We start from the raw sequence: 26,177 nt of genomic DNA, 5'->3' as shown, positions 1-26,177 counted from the left end.
CTCCTGACAGGCCTGTTTTAATAGCTTCATACCTTCCTCATGTAATGACAATTCTGGAGCATCTATTCTTAGGTCTGTATGTTGTGCCATTCCTTTATTATTTCTACTAGAAGTTTTGAATAATTTTGCTAGCAGTCTGCAGTAAGGGTACAGAGGGGAGGTAACCAGTTATGGTTATAAAGGGAAAATAATAGCATTCTGAATACAGAATGCAAAGTAAAATAGGGCTGGAGGGGTTAAAAAAAAAAAAAATGTAACTCCCCTTAATCCACTTGATCACGCAGCCGGCATCTCCTTCTGTCTTCATCTTAGCTGTGTGCACTCCAGTCAAAACATGATCCATCACCATGGTAAAAGATCATGTGATGGATTCATGTGATGACCGGAGTGACGTCACCACAGGTCCTGTTACTGCACACAGCTAAGATGAAGACAGAAGGAGATGCCGGCTGCGCAATCAAGTGGATTAAGGTGAGTTACATTTTTATTTTTATTTTTAACCCCTCCAGCGCTATTGTACTATGCATTCTGTATTAAGAATGCTAATATTTTCCCTTATAACCATGTTATAAGGTAAAATAATAATGATCGGGTCTCCATCCTGATAGTCTCCTAGCAACAGTGCGTGAAAATCACACCGCATCCGCACTTGCTTGCGATTTTCACGCAACCCCATTCATGTCTATGGGGCCTGCGTTACATGAAGAACGCAGAATATAGAGCATGCTGCGATTTTCACACAACGCACAAGTGATGCATGAAAATCACCGCTCATGTGAACAGCCCCATAGAAATGAATGGGTCGGGATTCAGTGTGGGTGCAATGCGTTCAACTCAAGCATCGCATCCGCGCGGAATACTCGCCCGTGTGAAAGGGGCCTTACTGCAGACTGCTAGCAATTCATTCATAACTTCTAGTAGAAATAATAAAGGAACGGCACAACATACAGACATGAGACTAGATGCTCCAGAATCATTACATGGGGAATGCATGTCAGGAGAGGTGACAGGTCCCCTAAGTTTAAACCCTGCTCTCTGCAGGCACATAAAATTAAGAGGTGCTCTGTTTAGTTTCCCAGATACATACCTGCGAGGAGTATTGAGCAGGTTTTCTAGCTCATCATCCGTCTCAGTGTCACATTGACATTCTAGGCTTCTTTTTCGCTTCCTGCATTCACAAGAGCTGGCGGACTGGGATGAGGACTCCTGGCCTAACAGTCTACTGCTCAAAGAGCCCATAGTAGGAACCTACAGGGGAGGAGGATGGAAGCATTTACACGTGCCTTTATAAAAAGGTACAAACCAAGCCTTAGAAATGGGTAATAAAAAGCACAGCAATTAGTCATGCAAAGTTGACCGAAAGATCACATTCTGGAGAAGAAAAAAAAATTCCCATTAGGCATCATACACAAGACCGGATAAGACAGACAAGAATAGGACATGTTCGGTCCATCTTTTTTGCAGGCCAGCGGAACAGACGTACAGATGTCAACAGCACGTGGGATACTGTCTGCATTTTTTACGGCCCCATTGAAAGGAATGGGTCTGCATCTGATTCGCAAAAAATGCAGATTAGATGCAGAAAATAAAATATACGGTTGTGTGCACGGGGCCTTAATGGGTTTTTTTGTGGCTTCCTAACCCCTGCTCATCTGTGACAAAAGCACTTTCTTATGTACCCACCATTTCCAAGTGCTGTGGATCAACCTGCATACCTTTATAAGTACCTTCTGATGCTAAGCATGCACAGGTTTTTTTTTTTGTTTTTGTTTGCAACTCAAACCAAAAGTTTAAGTAAAAAATTCTGCTCCTTCCTTCATACAAAATAGGCAATGCTCTATTTGAGCTCCCAGCATGCACTGCCCCTGGTAAATCAAGCCAGCACTACCCATATAGCCTCCCGTGCGGGGACCCGGTCCAGGAAAAAAGATGTCCAGCACTGAGATAAAAATTAAATCTTCAGTCTTTTTTTTAGCTTCATGTAAAAATACATCTCCACATGGAAAGAGATATCGGTTAGATCTAAACTCATTAATTGCATTACCGCTTTCCATGTGGAGATGTATTTTAAAACAAAGCTAAATAAAGACTAAAAGATTTTATTTTCATCTCAGTGCTGGACATCTTTTTCATTTTTTTCCTGGATTGTTTACTGCTCCTGGTAGAAGGCATACAGCAGATGGCATTTAGCTTTCTGTCTGACCAGAGACATCACAATACAGTAAGTGAATTATCTGCAAACATACCTCTGCAGATTTAAAGTGATCTATTGTTCAAAGGTATACTTTCGGAAGCAATTTATGATCGCACTTTACTAATTTTTGGCTAAAAGTCATATTTTTTAATTGTCCTTTACTAAAAATATTGAGCCATTCTGTCACAAAGTGTTAACTGTTTTTCTCTGTGTGACTGATACTTTCACTTTATGTTGGTCATCTAATAAACCTTCTCTCTAAACTACAAACAGGTCATAAACACTCATTTAAGGCTACTTTCACACTAGCGTTCGCTGGTCTGCTCGTGAGCTCCGTTTGAAGGAGCTCACGAGCGGACCCGAACGCAGCCGTCCAGCCCTGATGCAGTCTGAATGGAGCGGATCCGCTCAGACTGCATCAGTCTGGCGGCGTTCAGCCTCCGCTCCGCTCACCTCCGCACGGACAGGCGGACAGCTGAACGCTGCTTGCAGCGTTCGGGTGTCCGCCTGGCCGTGCGGAGGCGTGCGGATCCGTCCAGACTTACAATGTAAGTCAATGGGGACGGATCCGTTTGAAGATGCCACAATGTGGCTCAATCTTCAAGCGGATCCGTCCCCCATTGACTTTACATTGAAAGTCTGGACGGATCCGTCCCAGGCTATTTTCACACTTTAGCTTTTTTTTGCTAATATAATGCAGACGGATCCGTTCTGAACGGAGCCTCCGTCTGCATTATTATGAGCGGATCCGTTCAGAACGGATCCGCCCGAACGCTAGTGTGAAAGTAGCCTAAGCCACATTCTTGTAAGATAAGAACGGAGCTATAATGAGTGTTTATAATGTCAGAGAGCAGAGATAAAGAGCCCATCAGCTCCCAAAATGACGGAAAGACAGAAAATCCACAGGCTGCCACTACAGCATCTCAGCTCTGTGCAGAAGAAAAAAAATAAAAAGGGAAGGATTCCATATTTTTAATAACGACCAATTGAAAAAAATTTATGTTTAGCTCAAAACAAGTACAATGCAATCATAATTTCATAATATATATATTATTGTTTTTCTTTTATTGCAGATGGTATGCCACAGAGTATGGAGTGAGGAAACCTGAGGCTGCATTCGTGAACGGCGTGTTGCTATAATATGCTGATGGTGATCGATCTATATTTTTCACATTTGGGATTTTTATAGTTTCAGTCCGCTGTTTACATGGCAGCTGGTTATGAGGAGAACCCTCTTTAATAGGTGGTGATAGGTGGATTTGGATCATGGATACAGTGCGACTCTGCACTAACGTGCTGATGCGCAACTGGTCTGGGGTCCCGGATGGAGGATCCACTTCTTACGTTGTGGTAGCCCTCATCCGATCCCACTCAGCCACTCATATAAAAAAGTTACACGGCACTAATATGTGCTACCACCTTGATCCTGCATACATCAGACGTTGCTAGTAAAGCGCTTGTCAGTAAAGGCATTGCTCCCATAACAAGAATGGCCGAGTTGACATCAGGGCGGCAGTACGCAGCTGCGGCACTGTGAGCACACCGAAACCCGGAAGTATGAAGTATACGTCATCTAGACATGCGCAGCTTCAGGCACGCCGGACCGCACGAGCTATGGCAGCCATTCACGCTCCTCCTTCACCCTCCGTCTGCATTACCACGTAGTAAGCACTCAGCACTACACAGCTGGCACAGCTAATGTTATGATTGATAATTATGAATTTGGGTAAGAATTTATATACATTATAGAATCATGTACACAGTTGTCACTTGGATATATATTGCATAATCATGCATCAGTGATTATTGGTGTGTAATGTTGCATGTTTGTATTTGTAATGCACTTTTTGTTAAATTGTTTCTATATTATGAATTGATTACACCTGTTTTGTGAATTGATATGACTCAGTATGATGATATATAGACTCAGTATTTTGTCTGTACACATTGCTTGAGAAAGGCTCCTGCATAGAGCCGAAACGTTGCATGTCCCATATCGGGAAAATAAAGCATTTTTACTTTCTGGAGTGCTGCCCTTTTTTTGCAATTTTTATCTATTTGGATTGGCTTATATCCACAGTGGGCCAGCTGCACCTGTCTTTATACTATTGACGGTGCTGCCACTTATTTTTTTTTTTTTGTGTGTGTGTGTACGTATACACACACAATTAGGTCCATATATATTTGGACTATGACACAAATTTCGTTTTTATTACCTGCTTACTAAAACATATTAAAGTTACAGTTATATAATGGACATAAGATTCCAGAAGCCAAGCTTGAATAGAGGTGGGGGGGGGGGGGGTGTAGACATCTATTGTCTGCCACATACAATGCTGTCTTCACACCTTTTTCTGGGAAGTCTTTATCACCTACTGACTCCAATTAGGATAATAGAATCAACACCTTTGACCCCATGCTGGGTATAATGACCTCTGACCCCATGCTGGGTATAATTACCAGATGTGGATTCAGTTACATATTTATTCCCAGAATTTTTGTACAATCACTCAGAATTGAGAAAGCTCGTTGGAAGAACGAGTGAAACGTTTTCAAGAAATCTACAGTACGTCCAGTTGCCTTGATTTATTCCTTACAGATATACCATGACCTGGATAAATGAGAACCTTCACAGACATAAAATCCAGACTTTTAGCTTTCATTTGAGGGGGTATTCACATTAAAATTGGATGAAGGGTTTAGGAGTTTCAGCTCCTTTACATGTGGCACCCTGTCTTTAAAGAGACCAAAAGTAATCATACAGCAATACAGCCACAATGGATGAACTGTCAGCCTCTTCCCCACCGGCATGACAGCGAGCTGGCTGGGCTTTTCTCCTAGCGCGTGCATGCCAGCTCTGCCCCATTTCCGGTCTGCAGCACAGCGAGTCCTCCCTCTGCCAACCGAAAGCAACGTCCATACTAAACGTTCCGGCAGCCGGACATGCAAAACACGGCCCGCAATGGTCTGCTGCACCCAGGAAGTCCGTAACCCGCCCAGGCCGGGAAGAAGACCGGACTTGGGTAGGCGGCTCCTAGAGGAGGCTTATGCCGCCGGGGTAACCCTAATAATACTTGAAAAAGCCGGGGTCCCCGGTGGTCTTCCTTCAAACAGCGATTCCAATTCCACCTGTCCCTTAGGATAAAAAACAGAACTGGGGATAGAGGTAGTGGACCCTCTTAATTCTGGTTCCTGTTTCCTGTCCTGAGGAGGAGGAAGCGGTCCCTCCAGGGGTGCTGTCATAGGGGAAGGGGGAAAAAAAAATATTTGCATTGCCATATTCTGACACCCATAACTTTTTTTATATTTTTGCTTGCTTTTTGTGGGGCAGCTGTAGTTTTTAATTGAACCATTTTAGGGTACATAAGACTAAGTCTCACAGCCTGAAAGAGCGTATTAAAAAGGAAAATAATAAAGTTGTATTCCTATAGCATTAAAACCAGGGGTTTGGTGTATTTCTTCAACAATTTTCAGGCGGCCAGACTCATCTTATTGTAGAGAGGGATAAACTGATAACCATTTACACCCGATGCAGTCTGGAAAACAATTCCTGTACTTGCTAGCAGGGTGCTGCTAACTGTATGCGAGATCAGGGATACGGACACGGGGCTAGATGCGTATTTGCTAAGGTGCGAGGACAATGGGGTACTGTCTGCCTCCACAGCCTGACACCAAAAGGCATAAGAATCAGGGATAGCCTATGCTAGCTATGAGTATGTTAGGGTACCTGCCTCCACTCACTGCGCATGATTTGTAAATAGTCATTCATACATCATACAGCTCCATACTTCTATTAATACCCTGGTGCGTAGCTCAGAGGCTCTCCTTATTAACAGCCACACTACCGCGTTGGCACTGTGGGGCTCGCACCTCTAACACCATTCATGTATTGCAATTATTATCTGCTAGGAGGCAAGGGTCATCAATTAAACGAACATCCTGCCTATTGAACCGTGTCCTACAGCACTTGACAGCGGCTCAACGCGTTTCTATGTGATAGAATAAGTCAAATGTCATCAGGAGTTATTTTACAAAATGATGCTGCCTGTAAGGAAAAATGCCCAGCACTGTTGCGTGCATAGGCTCCGGCACTGTGATGGCCGTATGCGGCCGAACACACGACGAATAGATATCACTAAAGCCCCACCTCTCAGGGGCGTGTGCAGATGCGGGCAGCCAGTCAGAAGTGGGGGCGCATCCAAGGTACACGCCCTCTGACTCGGCAAGCGCACGGATGAGCTGTAAGGCTCTATGGAGGCAGCACATGCGCACCTGACTAGTAAGGGCGAATCTAGTCCGCGGTGAAAAATCAAAAGCCAGGTGCTGGCGTGGCTTACATACAGGGACCCACAAGAGGGGTTACAGTAAATATATATTACGGTAACATGTGGAACGTACCATGTTCTTTTGAAAATAGGAGACGCCCCCTATCCACGTGACATGATGGTGTTACCAGGGTGGGGCAAAAAGAGGTGACGGCTGGGGCTTATACCAGCTTGATGGAATTGATGTCAATTGTACGTGCCTAAATTCTGTGTCATTATAGCCTGATGTGTTATATCATTATATGAAGCAGGCATATGAGATGGCCTCATCCAGTCCTTATGGATGAACAGTCTGCAAATTGAAGATCCACATCGCTTCCTTGTGGAGCAAAGGTATATCAATATCCCCACCACGGATGGATCTTTTTAGGAATTCAATTCCCTGCACCTTCAATACACTCACGTTACCGCCATGGACATCACACACATGTTGTGCCACAGATGTATCAATGGTTTCTGATGTCTGAAAGGTGTTCGCCTATTCTCCTTCTGAACTCCCGTTTAGTTTTGCCTACATATTGTAGGCCGCACCGACAGGTTATGAGATACACGACGCCCGTTATTGTACACCTAATAAAGGAACGGGTGCTGTATCTTTTTCCAGTGGTAGAGCTAATAAAGAATGCTACTTTTATAATATGACCATATATTAGACAGGATGCACATGGAAAGGTTCCTTTAAAGGGAACCTGTCACCGGGATTTTGTGTATAGAGCTGAGGACATGGGTTGCTAGATGACCGCTAGCAAATCCGCAATACCCAGTCCCCATAGCTCTGTGTGCTTTTATTGTGTCAAAAAATCGATTTGATACATATGCAAATTAACCTGAGATGTGTCCTGTCCCTGACTCATCTCACGTACAGGACTCATCTCAGGGTAATTTGCATATGTATCAAATCGATTTTTTGACACAATAAAAGCACACAGAGCTATGGGGACTGGGTATTGCGGATGTGCTAGGGGTGATCTTGCAACCCATGTCCTCAGCTCTATACACAAAATCCCGGTGACAGGTTCCCTTTAACCCCTTAGGGACCCATGACGTATCGGTACGGCATGTTTCCCGAATCCTTAAGGACCCATGACGTACCGGTACGTCATGGCTTCAATTCGCGATTCCGGCGCCGCGGGGGTTAATCGGAACGGGATGCCGGCTGAAATCATTCAGCCGGCATCCCGTAACAACGCAGGGGGGGGGTCATTTGACCCCCCCGTATAGACGATCGCAGAAAACCGCAGGTCCATTCAGACCTGCGGTTTTCTGCGTTTCCGGTCCATTCGGGTGTGCTGTGACCCGATGAACCGGAAAAAGACTGCGATCGGTGGCGTAATTTTACACCACCAATCGCAGTCCGAGGATTTGAGGAGGCGGTGCTGGCCCTGGTGCTGAACACTGCTGTCCAGGGTGCTGATTGGTGCAGGGGAGAGAGGCGCGAGATTCAAACTTCCTGCGCTCCTCTCTCCCCTCCTCTTCCTGTCCAGCACCCTGACCGTGCAGCATCGTCCAGCACCAGCTACTGTGTCCCCCTAATCGGCATCCATCACCCTCCTGCACCCATCGCCACTCAGGTAGGTTAGGGTCAGTGAGGGAGAGGCACCATTAGGAAGGGAAAGAAGGGAAAAGTTAGTTAGGAAAAAAAAAAAAAAAAAGAACTTTTACACAAAACTTTTTTGATCCATCTATCAGACCCCAGAGCCCCCCCTGCCACTTGCCCCCCCTACCAGCCCCCCACCACCACCAGCCCCCCCCACCCCCCCCCCCCACCCATCCCCCCACCAGCCCTCCCCCAGCCTCCCCCCCCCTCACCACTAGCCCCCTTACCACCACTTTTTTTTTATTTTTCTGCGTTCGCTGACTGGTCGGCACTTTAGCGTCCGTCCACTGTTAGCGCATCGCCTGCCCCACCGCTGATCAGCGTTGTACCGCTGATCAGCAACTTTGAACTTTTTTTTTTTTTTTTCCTAACACTTGCCCCTTTATTTTCCTTTTTTTAGTACGCGAACACCCGTTGCCCCCACACACACGCACATATAATAAAGGTTTCCACACACGCACACACACCCATGGCCCGCCGGGTGTTCTCGGCCGAGGAGGCATACGCCCAGATTGCCTCCGACTCCGAGAGCCCCAGTGAGGATGAGGATGACCCCACATTCCTTCTGTCATCCGCATCCTCCTCATCATCATCGGATGACGATGAGCCACCAAGGCGGCGGAGACGCCGCCAGGCGGAGCCAGGGGCCACACATGCTAGGGATCCTGTGGCCCACCCTAGTACGAGCCGCCCTGGGGTTCGTACTGGTTTCCCGGCCCACCAAATAAGTTCACCGGAGCCCCCTGCCGATGAACTTAGCTGGTGTCCCCCAGTGGACTTTGAGCCTGAGATTCCGGATTTCGCTGGCAATCCTGGAATCCAGATTCCCACAGTGGGGTTTACTGAAATATACTTTTTTAGTTTTTTTTTCAGTAACCCACTGGTGAATTTGATGGTGGAGCAGACGAATCTGTACGCCCAACAGTTCGTCGCTCAAAACCCAGGCTCATTTTTGGCTAGACCCGGTGGCTGGACGCCGGTCAGTGCAGCCGAAATGAGGACATTTTGGGGCCTCGTGCTGCATATGGGTCTAGTCCAAAAACCCAGTGTCAGGCAATACTGGAGTGGGGACGTCCTATACCAGACCCCACTGTACAGTATGGTCATGACACGTCCCCGGTTTGAGGCCATCCGGAAATGTCTGCATTATTCCGATAATGCAGCATGTCCACCCCGAGGTGATCCTGCCTATGACCGGCTGTATAAGATACGGCCGGTCATCGATCACTTTGGGGCCACATTTCAGCAGGCCTACGTACCTGGAAGGGAGGTCGCGGTTGATGAGTCTCTCGTTGCGTTCAAGGGGAGACTCAGTTTCCGCCAATACATTCCCACAAAGCGGGCGAGGTATGGCGTGAAGCTATACAAAATTTGTGAGAGTACCTCAGGGTACACTTACAAATTTCGTGTGTACGAGGGGCGAGATTCCCGTATTCAACCCCCAGAATGTCCCCCCACTCTGGGTGTTAGCGGGAAACTCGTGTGGGACCTTATGCACCCACTGCTGGATAAGGGTTACCACTTGTACGTGGATAACTTTTATACCAGCATTCCCTTGTTCAGGTCCCTTGCCGCCAGATCCACGTTCGCTTGTGGGACCGTGCGGAAAAATCAGCGCGGCCTCCCTGCCCACCCCCTCCAGGTACCTATCCCCAGGGGTGAGACCCGTGCCCTTACCAGTGGAAACCTGTTGCTGGTCAGGTATAAGGACAAGAGGGATGTCCTTATGCTGTCCACAATCCACGGTAACAGCACCACCCCAGTCCCTGTGCGAGGTACCGCGGCAACGGTCCTCAAGCCCGATTGTATCGTCGACTACAATCGGTATATGGGAGGAGTTGATCTCTCTGATCAAGTCCTCACGCCATATAATGCCATGCGCAAAACCCGGGCATGGTACAAAAAAGTTACGGTCTACATGGTGCAGGTTGCCATGTACAACTCTTTTGTACTATCCCGAAGCGCTGGCAGCACAGGGACATTCCTCCAATTCTATGAGGCAGTCCTCAAAGACCTGATCTTTTCGGACCGGGAAAGAGCAGGCCGGAGTACCTCGGGAACTGGAGGCGCCCGGATCGTCCCTGGCCAACACTTTCCAGGTGTGGTCCCCCATACTGGAAAGAAGGGACGAACCCAAAAAAGATGCAGAGTGTGTCACAAGAGGGGGATACGGAAGGACACCACCACTCAATGTGACACGTGCCCCGATCATCCGGGCCTCTGCGTTATCGATTGCTTCAGGGAGTATCACACTTCCATGGAGTACTAAATTTTTATAATCCCCAACAGTCCACTAGAGAACATAAAACACTAAGGCTGAGTTCACACGGGCGAGATTTCCGCGCGGGTGCAATGCGGTAGGTGAACGTATTGCACCCGCACTGAATCCGGCACCATTCATTTCTATGGGGCTGTGCACATGAGCGATTTTTTTCACGCATCACTTCTGCAATGCTTTAAAATCGCAGCATGCTCTATATTCTGCGTTTGTAACGCAGGACAGGCCCCATAGAAATGAATGGGGCTGAGTGAAAATCGCAAGCATCCGCAAGCAAGTGCGGATGCGGTGCGATTTTCACTCATGGTTGCTAGGTGACAGTCTATTCACTGTATTATTTTCTCTTATAACATGGTTATAAGGGAAAATAATAGCATTCTGAATACAGAATGCTTAGTACAAGGGCAATTGAGGGTTAAAAAAATAAAAAATAAATTAACTCACCTTGTCCTCTTCATCGCGCAGTTCCCGGTCTCTTCTGATGAGCTGTCGGCTAAAGGACCTTTGGTGACGTCAGATCACATGCTCCAATCACATGGTACATCACCACGGTGATGTACCATGTGATTGGAGCATGTGATCTGACGTCACCAAAGGTCCTTTAGCCGACAGCTCATCAGAAGAGACCGGGAACTGCGCGATGAAGAGGACAAGGTGAGTTAATTTATTTTTTATTTTTTTAACCCTCAATTGCCCTTGTACTAAGCATTCTGTATTCAGAATGCTATTATTTTCCCTTATAACCATGTTATAAGGGAAAATAATACAATCTACACTACAACTAACCCAAACCTGAACTTCTGTGAAGAAGTTCGGGTCTGGGTACCACAGTCGGTTTTTTATCACGCGAGTGCAAAACACATTGCACCCGCGTGATAAACACTGAACATCGGAACGCAATCGCAGTCAAAACTGACTGCAATTGCGTACCCAATCGCGCGGGTTTGCCGCAATACACCGGGACGCATCCGGACCTAATCCGGACACGCCCGTGTGAACTCAGCCTATGGCTCTTAGACTTTGGAGACACAGAAACAATTTTTTTTCCCCAAAAAAATATTAGTTTTAGAGCAGGCATCCTCAAACTGCGGCCCTCCAGATATTGTAAAACTATAACTCCCAGCATGCCCAGACAACCTACAGCCATCAGCAGGGCATGGTGGGAATTGTAGTTTTACAACATCTGGAGGGCCGCAGTTTTTAGGATGCCTGCTTAGTGTCTCCAAAGTCTGAGAGCCATACATATTGGGCATCGTCGCGTGCGTAAAAGTCGTCGCTATAAAAATAACATTTGACCAAACGCCTCGAATGAACGGTGTTAAAAATATAAAACAAAAACGGTGCCAAAACACCCATTTTTGGGCAAAATTTCAATTTGAATCCCTTTTGCCGGTAATAAAGCAAGGGTTAACAGCCAAACAAAACTCAATATTTATGGCCCTGATTCTGTAGTTTGCAGAAACACCCCATATGTGGTCGTAAATGGCTATATAGCCGCACGGCAGGGCATAGAACGAAGGGAACTCCATACGGTTTCTGGAAGGCAGATTTTGATGGACAGTTTTTTTTTTGACACCATGTCCCATTAGAAGCCCCCCCTGATGTAGCCTAGACTAGAAACTCCAAAAAAGTGACCCCATCTAAGAAACTACACCCCTCAAGGTATTCAAAAGTTACTTTACAAACTATGTTAACCCTTTAGGTGTTCCACAAAACTAAATAGCGAATGTAGAAAATTTTTAGAATTTAATTTTTTTGTTACATTGCCTCAAAAAAGAGTAATATAGAGCAACCAAAAATCATATTTACCCCTAAAATAGTCCCAAAACAACAACCACCTTATCCTGTAGTTTCCTAGATGGGGTCACTTTTATGGAGTTTCTACTCTAGGGGGGCATCAGGGGGCTTGAAAGGGTACATGGTGTAAATAAACCAGTCCAGCAAAATCTGCCTTCCAAAAACCATATGACGTTCCCCTCCTTCTATGTCCTGCCGTTTGGCCAAACAGTAGTTTACGACCACATATGGGGTGTTTCTGCAAACTACAGAATCAGGGCAACCCATTTTGAGTTTTGTTTGGCAGTTAACCCTTGTTTTACTCCTGGAAAAAATTGATTATATTGGAAAATTTTCCAAAAAATAGAAATTTCTAAATTGTTTCTCCATCTGCCATTAACTCTTGTGGAACACCTAAAGGGTTAACAAAGTTTGTAAACCCAGTTTTGAATACCTTGAGGGGTGTACTTTCTTAGATGGAGTCACTTTTTTGAAATTTCTATTCTAGGGGTGCAACAGGGGGCTTCAAATGGGACATGGTATAAACAAAACCAGTCCTGCAAAATCTGCCTTCCAAAACCCATATGGTGTTCCCCTCCTTCTATGTCCTGCCGTTTGGCCAAACAGTAGTTTACGACCACATATGGGGTGTTTCTGCAAACTACAGAATCAGGGCAACCCATTTTGAGTTTTGTTTGGCAGTTAACCCTTGTTTTACTCCTGGAAAAAATTGATTATATTGGAAAATTTTCCCAAAAATAGAAATTTCTAAATTGTTTCTCCATCTGCCATTAACTCTTGTGGAAGACCTAAAGGGTTAATAAAGTTTGAAAAAACAGTTTTGAATACCTTGAGGGGTGTAGTTTCTAGAATGGGGTCATTTTTGGGAGGTTTCTATTATCTAAGCCTCACAATATGACTGCAAACCTGAACTGGTCCATAAAAAGTGGGATTTTGAAGATTTCTGAAAAATTTCTAAATTTGCTTCTAAACTTCTAAGCCTTGTAACATCCCCAAAAAATAAAATATCATTCCCAAAATGCTACACACATGAAGTAGACATATGGGGAATGTAAAGCCATCACAATTTTTGGGGGTATTACTATGTATTACAGAAGTAGAGAAACTGAAACTTTGAAATTTGCTAATTTTTCAAAAAAAATTGTAAAAATTTTATTTTTTGGTGCAAAAAAATTAACTTTTTTGACCCAATTTTAGCAGTGTCATGAAGTACAATATGTGACGAAAAAACAATCTCAGAACGGCCTGGGTAAGTCAAAGCGTTTTAAAGTTATGAGCACTTAAAGGGACACTGGTCAGATTTGCAAAAAATGGCCAAGTCCTTAAGGTGAAATAGGGCTGAGTCCTTAAGGGGTTAAGCGTATTTTTCTGCCATGTTTACGGTGCTGGGCGCGTGTACAGACTGTGCACCAAGCGGTCGCGTAGGTTGGAACTATGGTGAAATGTGATGGAGGGGCGATCTAGTATCAGTGAACCGATGTCTGGATCAGACTGCAAGATGGGCCAGTGACACTGCAAAATATCGATTATCTGTTCATGAGCCTTGTCGTACGTGGCTATAATTCTGGGGGTAGGATCCTCTTTAGTCCTAACTTTGGAGACAAGGAGTTGACCCCGATCAGCACTCATTGAATGATGAAATGCCCTTTTCAAAGTGTACTATGGGTAACCCCCCATCGCGTATGCAATGTATGTCCATTGAAGTCTATGGGAGTCAGCTGAAGTCTGCCATGGGGATTCTCTTTAATCCCTTCACATGTCCGGCAGAGGTCAGGCCTTTAAAGATGGCACCAACTCCAGAGCACAGCAAGCGTCATAGCTAGTGGGTGCAGGAATGCCTCCCCCGGAAAGAGTTGTTGTGGTACACTTGGGGGATCTAAAGTAAAAATGTTTTAGAAATACAAAAATAAAATATATATATATATAAAAAAAAAAAAAAATCATCCCCTTTCCCCAAAATTCTAAATACTTACATATAAAATAAAATAAAAATCAATATATGGGCATAGACACGTGCGAAAATGCACATACTAATAAAACATATCCCATACAGCGAATGGCGTAAAGGGGGAAAAAAAAAAATGGCAGAGTCGCCATTTTCTCAAACTGAATTTCAGGAAAAATTTGATTTGCAACAAATACATTTTTCCTCATATGGCGGTAAAAACAAAACATACTCACGTCATCCATTTTAGCACGGAGAGGCAGTCACAGCCATCTTGACTGAGGAAAACGCACCAATTCTCACGCACATTGATGAGTGATGTCACCACGCTGGGTGGGCACAGTGACGTCATCTGATGACATCACGTGTGAAAATTGGCACATTCTCTTTAATCAAGATGGTTGCGTGATGACGTGATGACGTAGACAGAGTACGTCACGCTCTCCGCCCTCCCCGCGGCCCGGCTATCCTGCTGTCCTGATTCTCCTGGCGTCTTCGTGGCGGTCTTCGGCCGTGTCCTCTTTATGGTCGTGGGGCATGTGTTGCTGCCCTGATTGCTGAACGTGTGTGGAGTTTGTCCTCAGCTTCTGCCGATCCTCCCTCCTCCTCTCCGTGCCGCTGTGGTTAGTCCTGTGTTGCCCTGATCGCTGAATGTGTGTGGAGTTTGTCTTCAGCTTCTGCCGATCCTCCCTCCTCCTCCCTGTGTCGCTGTGATTAGCCCTGCTGTGTTTCTCTCGGCTGACGGGCCGCAGGACGGGTTGTTGGAATTCATTTGGGACTTCTGCTGATCGTCCCACATATACCTGACCTCTCCCTCGTGTCTCCAGTTTCTACCGATCCGTTTCCCCTCCTTCTTGCTACCGTTGTGACTAACCTCCCTGTGATTGTGACTAACCGTGTGTGGAGACCGACGGGCTGCTGGTGGGTTCTTCAGGGGGCTTTGCATGATCCCCTTGTCATATCTGACCCCCTCCTCGTGCCTCCAGATTTTGTTGACCATCCTCCCCTCCTCCTTTGCACTGCTGGGATCAACCTTACTTTGACAGGCTGTTGGAGATTGTGATTTCTTCTTTTTGGTTGCCGGTGCGTTTCATGACTTTCCAATCCTGGGATGGTCGGGGAAGGTTGAAAACCGGTGAGATACAAATATAAAAGGAGAGAAAAAGGCAAAAAAAAAAAAAAGGAAAGCATAAAACAAAGGAGCGGAAAAAAAAAAAAAAAAAAAAGGGAGGAAAAGGAGGAGAAGAAAAAGAAGGGAAAAGGAAAGGAAAAAAAAAGAAAAAGAAAAAAAAAAAAAAAAAAAAAAAAAAAAAAAAGGATATACAGGAACAGGGTATGGCTCCAAAAGCTAGTAGGCGCTCGGTTGACCTCTCCAGTCAGAAATTGGGGTCAAAAACTTTTGAAACAACAAAAATAGACCAGTTCCTGAGGTCTCTGAGGGTTAATACGAGGGGCGGACAAAAGGAACTTGTCACTAATAAAAATGACGACTCAGAGGTGACTGAGATAGAACCACAAAAAGCCTCCAGATACCCCGAAGAGGAAGACGGTATAATGGGGGAAGTTATCCCTAATGACAACTCCTCTCCGTTAGAAGAAATATTGCTAGCGGTCAAACAAAATGGGGATTTAATACAGGCTGTTACAACCCAACTTGGGTTTATCCAAGTTGATGTGGGACTAATAAAAGATGATTTGTCAAAAATGCGAGACAGAGTTAACAACCTTGAGAGCTCCGTTGCCCTGACACAGAATGAATCCAAAAAAATAAACACTGAAGTCTCCACACTTAAATTAGAGTGTAACCTTCTGAAGAAAAAGGTGGTGGACCTTGAGGATAGGTCACGAAGATATAACGTGAGAATAATAGGGATTCCAGAGGGTGCGGAAGAGAAGAACTCAACCCAATTCATACAGAAGTTAATTTTTGAGAATTTTTTTTCCCCTTTTTTTATGATAGAAAGAGCTCATCGGGTCCCAGGGGGTAAACCAATCCCAGGGAGACAACCTCGGACATTTCTTTTAAGTTACTGGCCACAGGGGATAAAGATATCCTTTTGAGAAGGGCGAGGGAATGTTCACCGGTTGTATATAATGGGAACAGATTGGCCTTTTTTCCAGATTTCTCAAAAGACATACAAGAAAAGAGACGCACATTTATGACTGCCAAAAAGAGGCTAAGAGAAAGGGATATTAAATATTCTCTTATGTTCCCAGCAAAATTGCGGATTATTTTCAATGACAAAATTCTATTTTTTGACACCTCGGAAGAAGCCGTGGATTGGCTTGAACGAAATAATCTATGATTTAATTGTTTTAGGATTTGGTGGGAACAATAATTGTTATAAGGGGCTTATACCCCTAAATTTCTTTCTCTCCGCTTCCTAATAGGGATGGCCGAGTGGGGGGAGTGCGGGAGGGATGGTCATAGGAGAGAAATCTACTACAATATGTGGTGGATTACCTGTACGGGGGGTTGGGGTTGGGCTGTGGTGCGTCAAATTATCTTTTTTTTTTTTTTTTTCTCTTCTCTTTTTCCTTTTTTCCCACTTAACCGCTGTTGATAATGTCGACTAGAATTATTGCCTGGAATATACGCGGTTTGGGGGATAGAGGAAAAAGACAAGTGGTTTTTGATTTGACTCAGGTCCACTTACCAGCAATAGTATGCTTGTTAGAGACCCATCTCACTGAAGAGACCTCTAGGGTGGTCGACAGGGGATGGGCTGCGCACACGTATCATTCTACTTTCTCCAGTTACTCGAGAGGTGTTACTGTCTTGATACATAGACTTATTGATTTCGTTTGTGAGGCATCCTCTGTCGACCATCAGGGGAGATTTATCTTTTTATATTGTAGGTTAAGGGGGAAGATATGTATTTTGGCTTTTGTCTATATTCCACCGCCATTTTCCTTTTCGGTTCTTAATTCTTTGGTATTATTTATGGATAAATGGCCAGAGTGTCCAACACTGATTATTGGTGATTTCAACTGTGTCATTGATCCTCTACGTGATAGGGTCTCTACGAGTGTCAGGAGTGATAGTCCGGTTCAGGGGTCTCCCCTAGCACGGTTTTGCCTGGAGGCTGGTTTTGAAGATGTCTGGGAATATTTAGGACAGGGGAAAAGGGCTTTTTCATGTTTTAGTAAAGCAGGTAAATCGATGTCTAGAATAGATCTTGCACTGATAAGTAGTAAACATGTGAAACTGGTAAAGCGAATGAAATATGAAACGAGGTCAATATCGGATCACTCTCCGTTACTACTTGAACTCTGCTTAACTCAGGAAAGATACACACAAAAACCCCCTTTTAGACTAAATCCTTATTGGTTATCAGTTATAAAGACACATGAAATTATCCAAAATGAAATTGGCCGATTTTGGGATAATAACTATGGCTCAGCAAAAATTCAAGTGGTATGGGATACTTTTAAGGCGTATATGAGGGGATTGATGGTTAGTAACATCGCGAACCTCAGAAAGGAGTACGGGAAAAAACAGAAAAATCTAGAAGAACGTGCATCACTGGCGAGAGAATCCTTCTATATGAATAAGACGGAGGAGAATAGGGAAAATATGCAAAGAGCCACACAAATATAGTCTAACTTTTTATTGGACAAGGCCCAACAGAGTCTTTTTTTTAAAGGGCAAAAATACTTTACGGAGTCAGGGCGACCTGGTAAATTTTTGTCCAGAGTAATCTCAAGCCAACAATCTAAAAAATATATAGATAAGGTTCGACTGATTGATGGTAGGATGGTCACTGGACAGGGACCGGTAGAGAAGGCCTTCGTGGACTATTTCCTTGATTTGTATAAAGCTGAATCTAAGATCACAGATGATAAGATGGATTCTTATCTTGACGGGATCGTCTTTCCAACTATTACTGAGGCGCAAAAGAAAGCACTTGAACTAGAGGTCTCAATTCAGGAACTTGAGGGAGCTATTAAATTATGCTCAGCCAACTCTACTCCTGGTTCAGATGGACTCCCATATGAATTCTATAGTAAATATGGGGACTGTATTCTCCCTAGACTGTTGGAAGTCTTTTCTGAATCAATGGAGGATGGGAAGTTGCCAGATTCAATGATGGAAGCCGTAATAACATTAATTCCAAAAAAAGGCAAGGACCCTTTAGATCTAGAATCTTATAGACCATCCTGTCATTGGATGCCTCTAAGGCCTTTGACAGGGTGGAGTGGCGCTTCCTCTGGAAGGTCCTGGCAAGGATGGGCTTTGGGGAAAAATTTATAGGTATTCTCAAGTTATTGTATAGATCTCCAAGGGCAAAATTGAGTCTTAATGGAATCCTGAGTAGTAGTATTGATTTAAATAGAGGCACGCGGCAGGGCTGTCCATTATCCCCCTTGTTATTCGATATTTATATCGAACCCCTTGCGATGGCCATCAGGCAGGACGATCAGGTTAAAGGATTTGGTACGCTAGGATTACAAGACCGTATCTCCTTATATGCGGATGATGTTCTTTTTTTTATAGACCATACGGAAATTACTCTTCCTAGGATTATTCAAATGGTTAAAGCATTTGGTGAGGTGTCCGGTCTTCTTATAAACTGGGCCAAGACCAGTTTGATGCCAATAGACCCCCTGCCACAGAAAGAGGTTCTTGTGACACAGTTGGACATTGTTGACACTTTTCAATACTTGGGTTTGATTATATCACCCCGGGTTGAAAATTTTGTACAACTTAATTTGATCCCCATAATGGTAAGGATTAGAGCTAAAATAGGGATCTGGCTGAGACTTCCCCTATCCAGAGCTGACCGAGTTTCACTGGTTAAAATGGTGATACTACCACAATTTCTTTATGTGCTTAGGAATACACCTATTTGGATACAAGATAAGTATTTTAAACTCATGGAAAGAATAATTAATGATTTAATATGGGGAAGAAAGCGAGTTCGAATAAAGTTGGAATATTTGTATAAATCAGTGGAGTGCGGGGGTTTAAATCTCCCTTACTTTAAAGGGTATTTTATTGCAGCCCAGCTATTGAGGTGCTACGAATCAGAGAACAGCGCATTGCTGGGGAAGATGGTAATTAGCCACGCTCACAATAATATATTTACCCTGTTGGAATCCGGGCTACTGAAGAGCTATGAGCGAGGCTATAGAGAGACTATAAAACTACTCCTGAAAGTGTGGGCTACAACTAGGACATGGTTGAAGGTTAAGGGTTCACTTACATTTACGCCTCTTTGGCATAATGTGTATTTACAAAGGCTAGATGATATTGCAGCCGACACATTTTGGCCGAAGAATACAATTTTGTATATTTCACAGGTAGTTAAGGATAAAGACATTAAACCATTTATAGAGATGACACATAATATAGAAAACCTTTCATGGTTTAGGTATTTTCAATTGCGCTCAGTACTATCTAGTCTGGACGATAAACTGATGTTGGATATAGATAATTCATCTTTTTTGAATGATTGGGTAGGGGGTACACTGTCTAGAATAAAGATTTCAAATATATATAAGCTACTACTTAAGGCACGGCTTAGTGATACACAGTCACCAGGACAAAGAGCGTGGGAGGTGGATTGTCCGAATTTACAATCAGAAGGGTGGGAGAATATTTTTGGGAACTTAGGCTCACTATCCCAGAACTTCAACCATGTTTTAGTACAATTTTATATTTGCCACAGATTATATATCACTCCTTTATGGATGAATAAATGTGGACTAAGAGACACGTCTAACTGCCCTAAATGCGACACTGCAGGAGCGGATTATCTTCATATGATATGGACTTGTCCAGAACTCATAAACTACTGGAATACTATAAATAATTGTATTATGTATAAACTAAAAATACGAATCCCTTTTGAACCACAAGTATTCGTGCTTAATGATCTTTCCAAAATAAACAATCATAAGTATCAAAAGTTCCTCCTGAGTAGGATACTGATGTTGGCCAGAGTGTTGGTCAGTCGGACCTGGTTTGCTCGATATACTCCAGATATAATTACATGGATAAACCTAATTGATAAGGTAAAAAATTATGAGAAAATCATGTATAAACAGAGGGAAGCTGAGGAGAAGTGGACTAAGATATGGGGTGGTTGGAGGACTTGATTAGTTGTGATAAATTTTTCCCCCCCTTTTTTTTTTTGACGCACCACAGGTAGGGGGAGAGGGGAGGGTTTAGGGAATTGGGGTTGGGGGGGAATTGCATCCTTTTTTGTATTGTAATGTTTTGATATATTAACTAATAAAGACAATCAAATAAAAAAAAAAAGATGGTTGCGGCGGCCTCTACGCGATCAAAAGGATGAGGATAGTATGTTTTGGGGGGGTTTAACCCCTGTGCGGCGTGATCGCCGTTTCCTGCTATTGAGCTCGATATATAAGAAATTCGTAACAAATCAAATTTCTTGTTGAAGTTCGGAGAAGTAGCGAATCAAATTTTTGAAAACGTCGCTTATTTATAATAATAATAATAATAATAATAATAATAATAATAATGTCACACACTCCCCAAAACGGTATTCACATAGCAATATTGTACTTTCTAATAGCACTACTTAACATTGCATAGAAAGTAGTAGCACAGGGGAAAATGGGTGGAATTGGAAAAAAAATAAAAATTACGCTACAGTTTCATGGGTTTTGTTTTTACTATACAGTGAAACCGACTTGTGCTCTTCATTCTCAAGGTCAGTACGATCATAATCCCTGACAAGCAGAGCAGAGGGGAGGATGAGGCAGCTCTTTAGCTCAGTGTTGTGAAGTAACTTGTCCTGTGTGATTAGGACAGGTTTTGTGTGCACTAATAGGACGGCAGCAATTTTATTTCACCTGATGATTGCTCCCCAGACAAAGTGAAACATTATTGCTAATGAAATGTATTTGGGAATATATTTATAATAAAGTAATATTTAAGTATTTTCATTTTTTTTAATTCCCAAAGAAGCCCTGGAGTACGGAATACAAGTCCTTTCTCATACAGTCTGACACAATCATACTTGTATGCAATGACTGCACACGATGAAAAACTTGCGAAGCCCTGTGTATTACTGCTACATTTTTCAGAAAACAAAGAATATTAAAATCTTCTCGGAGCACAAACATGTCTAACAGCAATACTTGTAAGCCGTCTTCCAAGCCTCCGTGCAGCGCTCACGCAAGACACCGAGAAGCAGATAACCTTTCAGCACAAACAGAAAATAATAAGTCTCATCCATTTGATCTAAACAAGACTTCACTGAAAATATCACGAGGACTTAACAAATCGAGCAAATAAATGCCAATGTCTCACACCTCACCGCCTGACAAAGCCTCCCTGCTGCAAAAATGGAGGCACCTGCGCTCCTGCAGACGAGCGAATCTCACAAGCCATGGGCATGAATTATGCATTGTTAGAAAAACTGATACATACAGCAAAGAAACAATAAAAAAAAATATAAAAAAAGGATCAGATTTACATACATACAAGTGAAAAATGTAAAGGGAATGCATCACCTATATTATTTTTCACTCATTAAAACCAGACGCTAACACACATGCTTTTTCTAATCAGTTGAGATATATATATATATATATATATATATATATATATATATATATATATATATATATATATATAATCTATATTAGGGCTTCACGATATGGGAATTTTGTGCGATTGCGATTAGGGCCCTAAAAATTGTGATAACGATATGCGATGCAATATTTTAAAGGAATTGTGCTAGAGGTCTATTTGCTTGGATTTTCCCATATGAGCCGCTGACGCGGCTGGGTATGACAAAGTTATGGGGGGGAATCTGCGGGGGACGCCGTTATGGGGGGGAATCTGCGGGGGACGCCGTTATGGGGGGGAATCTGCGGGGGACGCCGTTATGGGGGGGAATCTGCGGGGGACGCCGTTATGGGGGGGAATCTGCGGGGGACGCCGTTATGGGGGGGAATCTGCGGGGGACGCCGTTATGGGGGACTTGTGAATGGCACTGTTATAGGGGATGTGTGCTATGACACACAGGGCCATGAGGGGGGCCAGCATAAGACACACATATAGCATCTGATGCTGGTCCCCCTCATTGCCCTATGTGTCCTAAACTGCAATAAACATAACTGGCTTTGTGCGTGAAGTATTTTACTACTGTGTGAAACAAGCTCTCTCCTATTGATAAAATGGCCAGCCTCTGTAGTCTGTATCTGTACTCACTGTCACAGTACTATGAATGGACTGCAGCGAGCGGCAGCGAGGTGGCCGGCCGGCGCGTGACTGACGTAACTAAGTAACGCTCCTCCCACTTCAGGAAGCAGGAGCGTTACTAAGTGACGTCAGTCACGCGCCGGCCGGGCCGCTCGCTGCAGTGCATTCATCGTAATAGTGAGTACAGAGGCTGGCTATTTTATCAATAGGAGTCAGAGAGAGCTTGTTTCACACAGTAATAAAATACTTTACACAAAAAGCCAGTTATGTGCGAGGGGCCCCTTCATATATAATCGCAGCATTTTCGGGTCGGCCAAATCACCATATCGCATTTGGCGATTATCGCGATTCGATTATTTTTTCGATATATCGTGCAGCCCTAATCTATATATATATATTTGTGTGAGGCACTTACGGTAGTACAGTGAAGAACCTAGGAAATCAGGGAATAAGCGTAGTCGGTTGTGGTGTGCCGAAACCGAGGATGAGGTAGGCCTGAGAAAGAAGAGGGCCCACCCAAGGAAAGAGATGTGGAAGAAATGAGTTTGTTAAATGAGTGGAGTGGTGGGAGGGTCAAAGTTCAGACCTCGGACGGTGCAGGAGTCAGGTAGAGGGGTGCCCTAAATAGGCTGGAGGCGGACCTCAGCCCCTCCCACAAATCCAGGCCAAAGCCTTCACACTTGTGTGAGGCACTTACGGTAGTACAGTGAAGAACCTAGGAAATCAGGGAATAAGCGTAGTCGGTTGTGGTGTGCCGAAACCGAGGATGAGGTAGGCCTGAGAAAGAAGAGGGCAAAAATGAGATAAACCGTTTATTGTATTCGATATACAGGAAAACTCAACCCGACATGTTTTGGAAAGCATTCCTTAACTCCCGTGTTGGATTGGGGATGTAACGTGCGAAAGCGGACGACTTCCAGCGCCCCAATCTCTTAATGACATGAGCCGGGATGTTGGCACTGGAGGCCGTGGACGCGGCCCCGATCCGAAAGGAGTGCCCAGAGTAGTTGGATGCGTTGAGGCCTAGTTGAGTGAGGGATGACCTGACATAGGTCATGAAGGTGGTGGTGGTGAGTACAGACCCACGCAGTTGAAGTAGTGGCTGACAGGGTAGGAACTTGTGATGCTGTTTGTATGCGTCCAGAACCCCGACTGGGCACCATCTGTTCTGCGTAGGGTAGTATGGAATGTTCACGGGTGAGAGCTGACTGCTTTTGGAGTGAGGTAAGGTTAGGATATAATGATCCCCGTGTTTCGTCAAGTGGGAGGCTAGCAGACAATGTGTAGTTTGGGTCGCCGAGGTCGTGGTGAATTCCCCGGGCCTCAGGAATCCGTAGAAGGCCAGGTACATCGCTGTTTTGATGATGGAGTTGGTATCAGCTTCAAAAGGACTGGAGTCTAATAAGTCGGATAGTGCTTTGAAAATGTGACTGTTAATGGGCAGTCTCTGTGTCGGCCGTGCGGGTTCTGTCTTCTGAATGCCCTTGAGTATGGTTTTGATCTGGTGTGAGGCCATGAAACTGATGTTGTTGGGGTGTATGATTAGCATGTGATGTTGGATACCGGTGAGATAGAGCTTGATGGTGTTGTATGACAGTTTGAGCTTGAGGTGGCAAAAAGAAGCAAATCCTAGCAGGGAAGTCATGACAAATGGGTGCGTGATGCTGTGTTCCAACAGGAATTTGTTAAACAGAGCGAATGCTCTGTTGTATGACCTGCGTGTGTTGTCTGATAGTGCAGAGTGGGATAATGACTGGCTATGGCGCATGATGACATCTAATCCAGAATGAGCTGGTGAAATGACGGGGTGATGGAGGCCGTGGGTGACGCTGACGGGAGAGCCTGATGAAACGCCTGAAATTGGAAACGAGACAGATTGTCAGCTGCCGTATTGCACCTTCCCGGGACGTGGAAGCAGTGTATGAAGAAATTGTTGCAAGCTGCCAACCAAGTAAGCTTGCGCAGGAACCTCATGATTGTGAGGGATTTGGACCGACCCTTGTTAATGATCTGGCAGGTCGCCTGGTTGTCTGAGTAGCATCGGACCGACCTGTTTGCCCATGAATGACCCCACGCCACGGCGGCCGCCACGATAGGGTAGATCTCGAACAGAGCCGAGGTAGTGGAGAATCCTTCCAAACCCTGGACCGCAGGAGGCCAGCTACCCCACAGCCAATCGTTCCCACAAATGGCCGCGAAGCCTGTGGTGGATGCCGCATCCGACCAGACAGATGGGGAAGAGTCCGATAGCTGAGGGAGGAACATGCTCCTGCCGTTCCAGGCGGACAGAAATCTCCTCCACATACCCAGATCTGCAGTGGCGTGGGCATCCAGGGGCAGCCTGTGAGAGTCGTGAAGAAAAAGGGGGAAAAGGTGCAGAAGCCGTGAAATGAACGAGCGACCCTGGGGAATGATGCGCATGGCAAAGTTCAGGGACCCCAATAGGGACTGTAACTCCTTGCGGTTGCAGTTGCCGAGTTGAAGGTAATTGTCTATGTGGTTGAGAATAACCTGGATCTTCCCGAGTGGCAAACTGGCTTGCATGGAGGCCGAATCCAACTGAATGCCCAAGAAGGTGATGAATGTGTCCGGCCCTTCTGTTTTCTTGGAGGAGATGGGTACCCCAAGTTCCCCGAACAGCTTGATGGTGGCCCTGAGGCTGGCGGGAGGGGAGCTGTTTTCCTCCACGAGTAGAAAGTCATCAAGGTAATGCAAGACCATCGGGCATCTTGCTACGTTCAAGAGCAACCAGCATAGTGCCTCCGCGAATGTGTCAAAAATGGCCGGGCTACTCTTGGATCCGAAGGTCAACCGGGAGAAAAAATAATAGTTTCCGGACCACTTGATGCCATGAAGGTGCCACAGTGACGGGTGGATTGGTAGCAATTTGAACGCATTGGCGATGTCGGTTTTGCTGAGCCATGCTCCGACCCCTGCTTGCTTGATGGCGGTGATGGCGTGATCTATGGTGGTGTATTGGAGTGAGAATTCTTCCGATGGAATGAGGGAGTTTAGACTGGGGTCGGCTGAACCGTGTGGTGCCGATAAATCGATGATTAGCCTCTGCTTCTGGGAAGACTTCCCGGTGACGATGCCAATGGGATTGGTGCGCCATGTGGTGAATGGGGGTGTCTTGAATGGTCCTAGCACGAAGCCCTCTGCGACTTCCAGGGCTATGAGGGCGTCAATTGCGGTGGGGTTGCCTTGGGCGGATAGGAGATTTGGACATTCCAGGGTACCTGTCGGCATGTGCAGGATGCCCGTGTGGAAGCCTTCGGTCAGACCTGACACCAGGAAATCCGTGAGATGTCTGGATGGGTGCTGAGACATGAAAGCTGTAAAAACCGGCATATTTATGGTCGATAGATACTGTTTGGAAAACATTTTATTTGGACACATTGATTTAGCATGTGCCCGGAAACAATTGGTACAAATGTGCAACAACTTACACCCGCTGTAATTGCAGGATCCCATATTGAAATTGTTGCAGATCTGGGACTTGCCCAGAAACTTGATTGGCCGCCCCAGCTTGTCCCGGGTTGATTTCTCCGTGACCCCGGAGGGGCCGGCCGTTTGAGAGGGGGCTTGTCTGTCCGCCGCATTCGGACAGAAATTGGTGGTGTGGGCCGTGGAGGAGCAGTGCACGCAAGCTGGCGTCCTCAGGCCTGCGAAGTGTCGGCAAAAAATGACGGTGTCGATTCTGGCCCAGTTGGAGCGGACTCCGTACTGGGAGAAAGCCCCCGCCACTTTTGCCGAAAAAGATCTATGGTAGTCATAGAATGCCGACCCTCCATATTTGTTGCCCAGGTCCACCAGCTTGTGCATGTAGAGGTCGAGCTCCTCCCTTCTGTTGGGGTAG

General features: G+C 45.0%; 1 protein-coding gene across 1 annotated transcript in view; it reads right to left on the bottom strand.

The window, feature by feature from the left end:
* Positions 1 to 26,177, bottom strand: part of GMCL1 (germ cell-less 1, spermatogenesis associated) — a 114,224-nt gene that overhangs the window by 63,299 nt on the left and 24,748 nt on the right. The window contains exon 2 of the mRNA XM_044279288.1: positions 1,088 to 1,248. Within this exon, the coding sequence (XP_044135223.1) occupies positions 1,088 to 1,239 (152 nt within the window). The 5' untranslated portion in view covers positions 1,240 to 1,248. The remainder of the gene's footprint in view (positions 1 to 1,087; positions 1,249 to 26,177) is intronic.

This window comes from Bufo gargarizans, chromosome 2 (genome assembly GCF_014858855.1).
Source record: "Bufo gargarizans isolate SCDJY-AF-19 chromosome 2, ASM1485885v1, whole genome shotgun sequence".
Lineage (NCBI taxonomy): Eukaryota > Metazoa > Chordata > Amphibia > Anura > Bufonidae > Bufo > Bufo gargarizans.
This window is presented reverse-complemented; position numbering and strand designations above follow the sequence as displayed.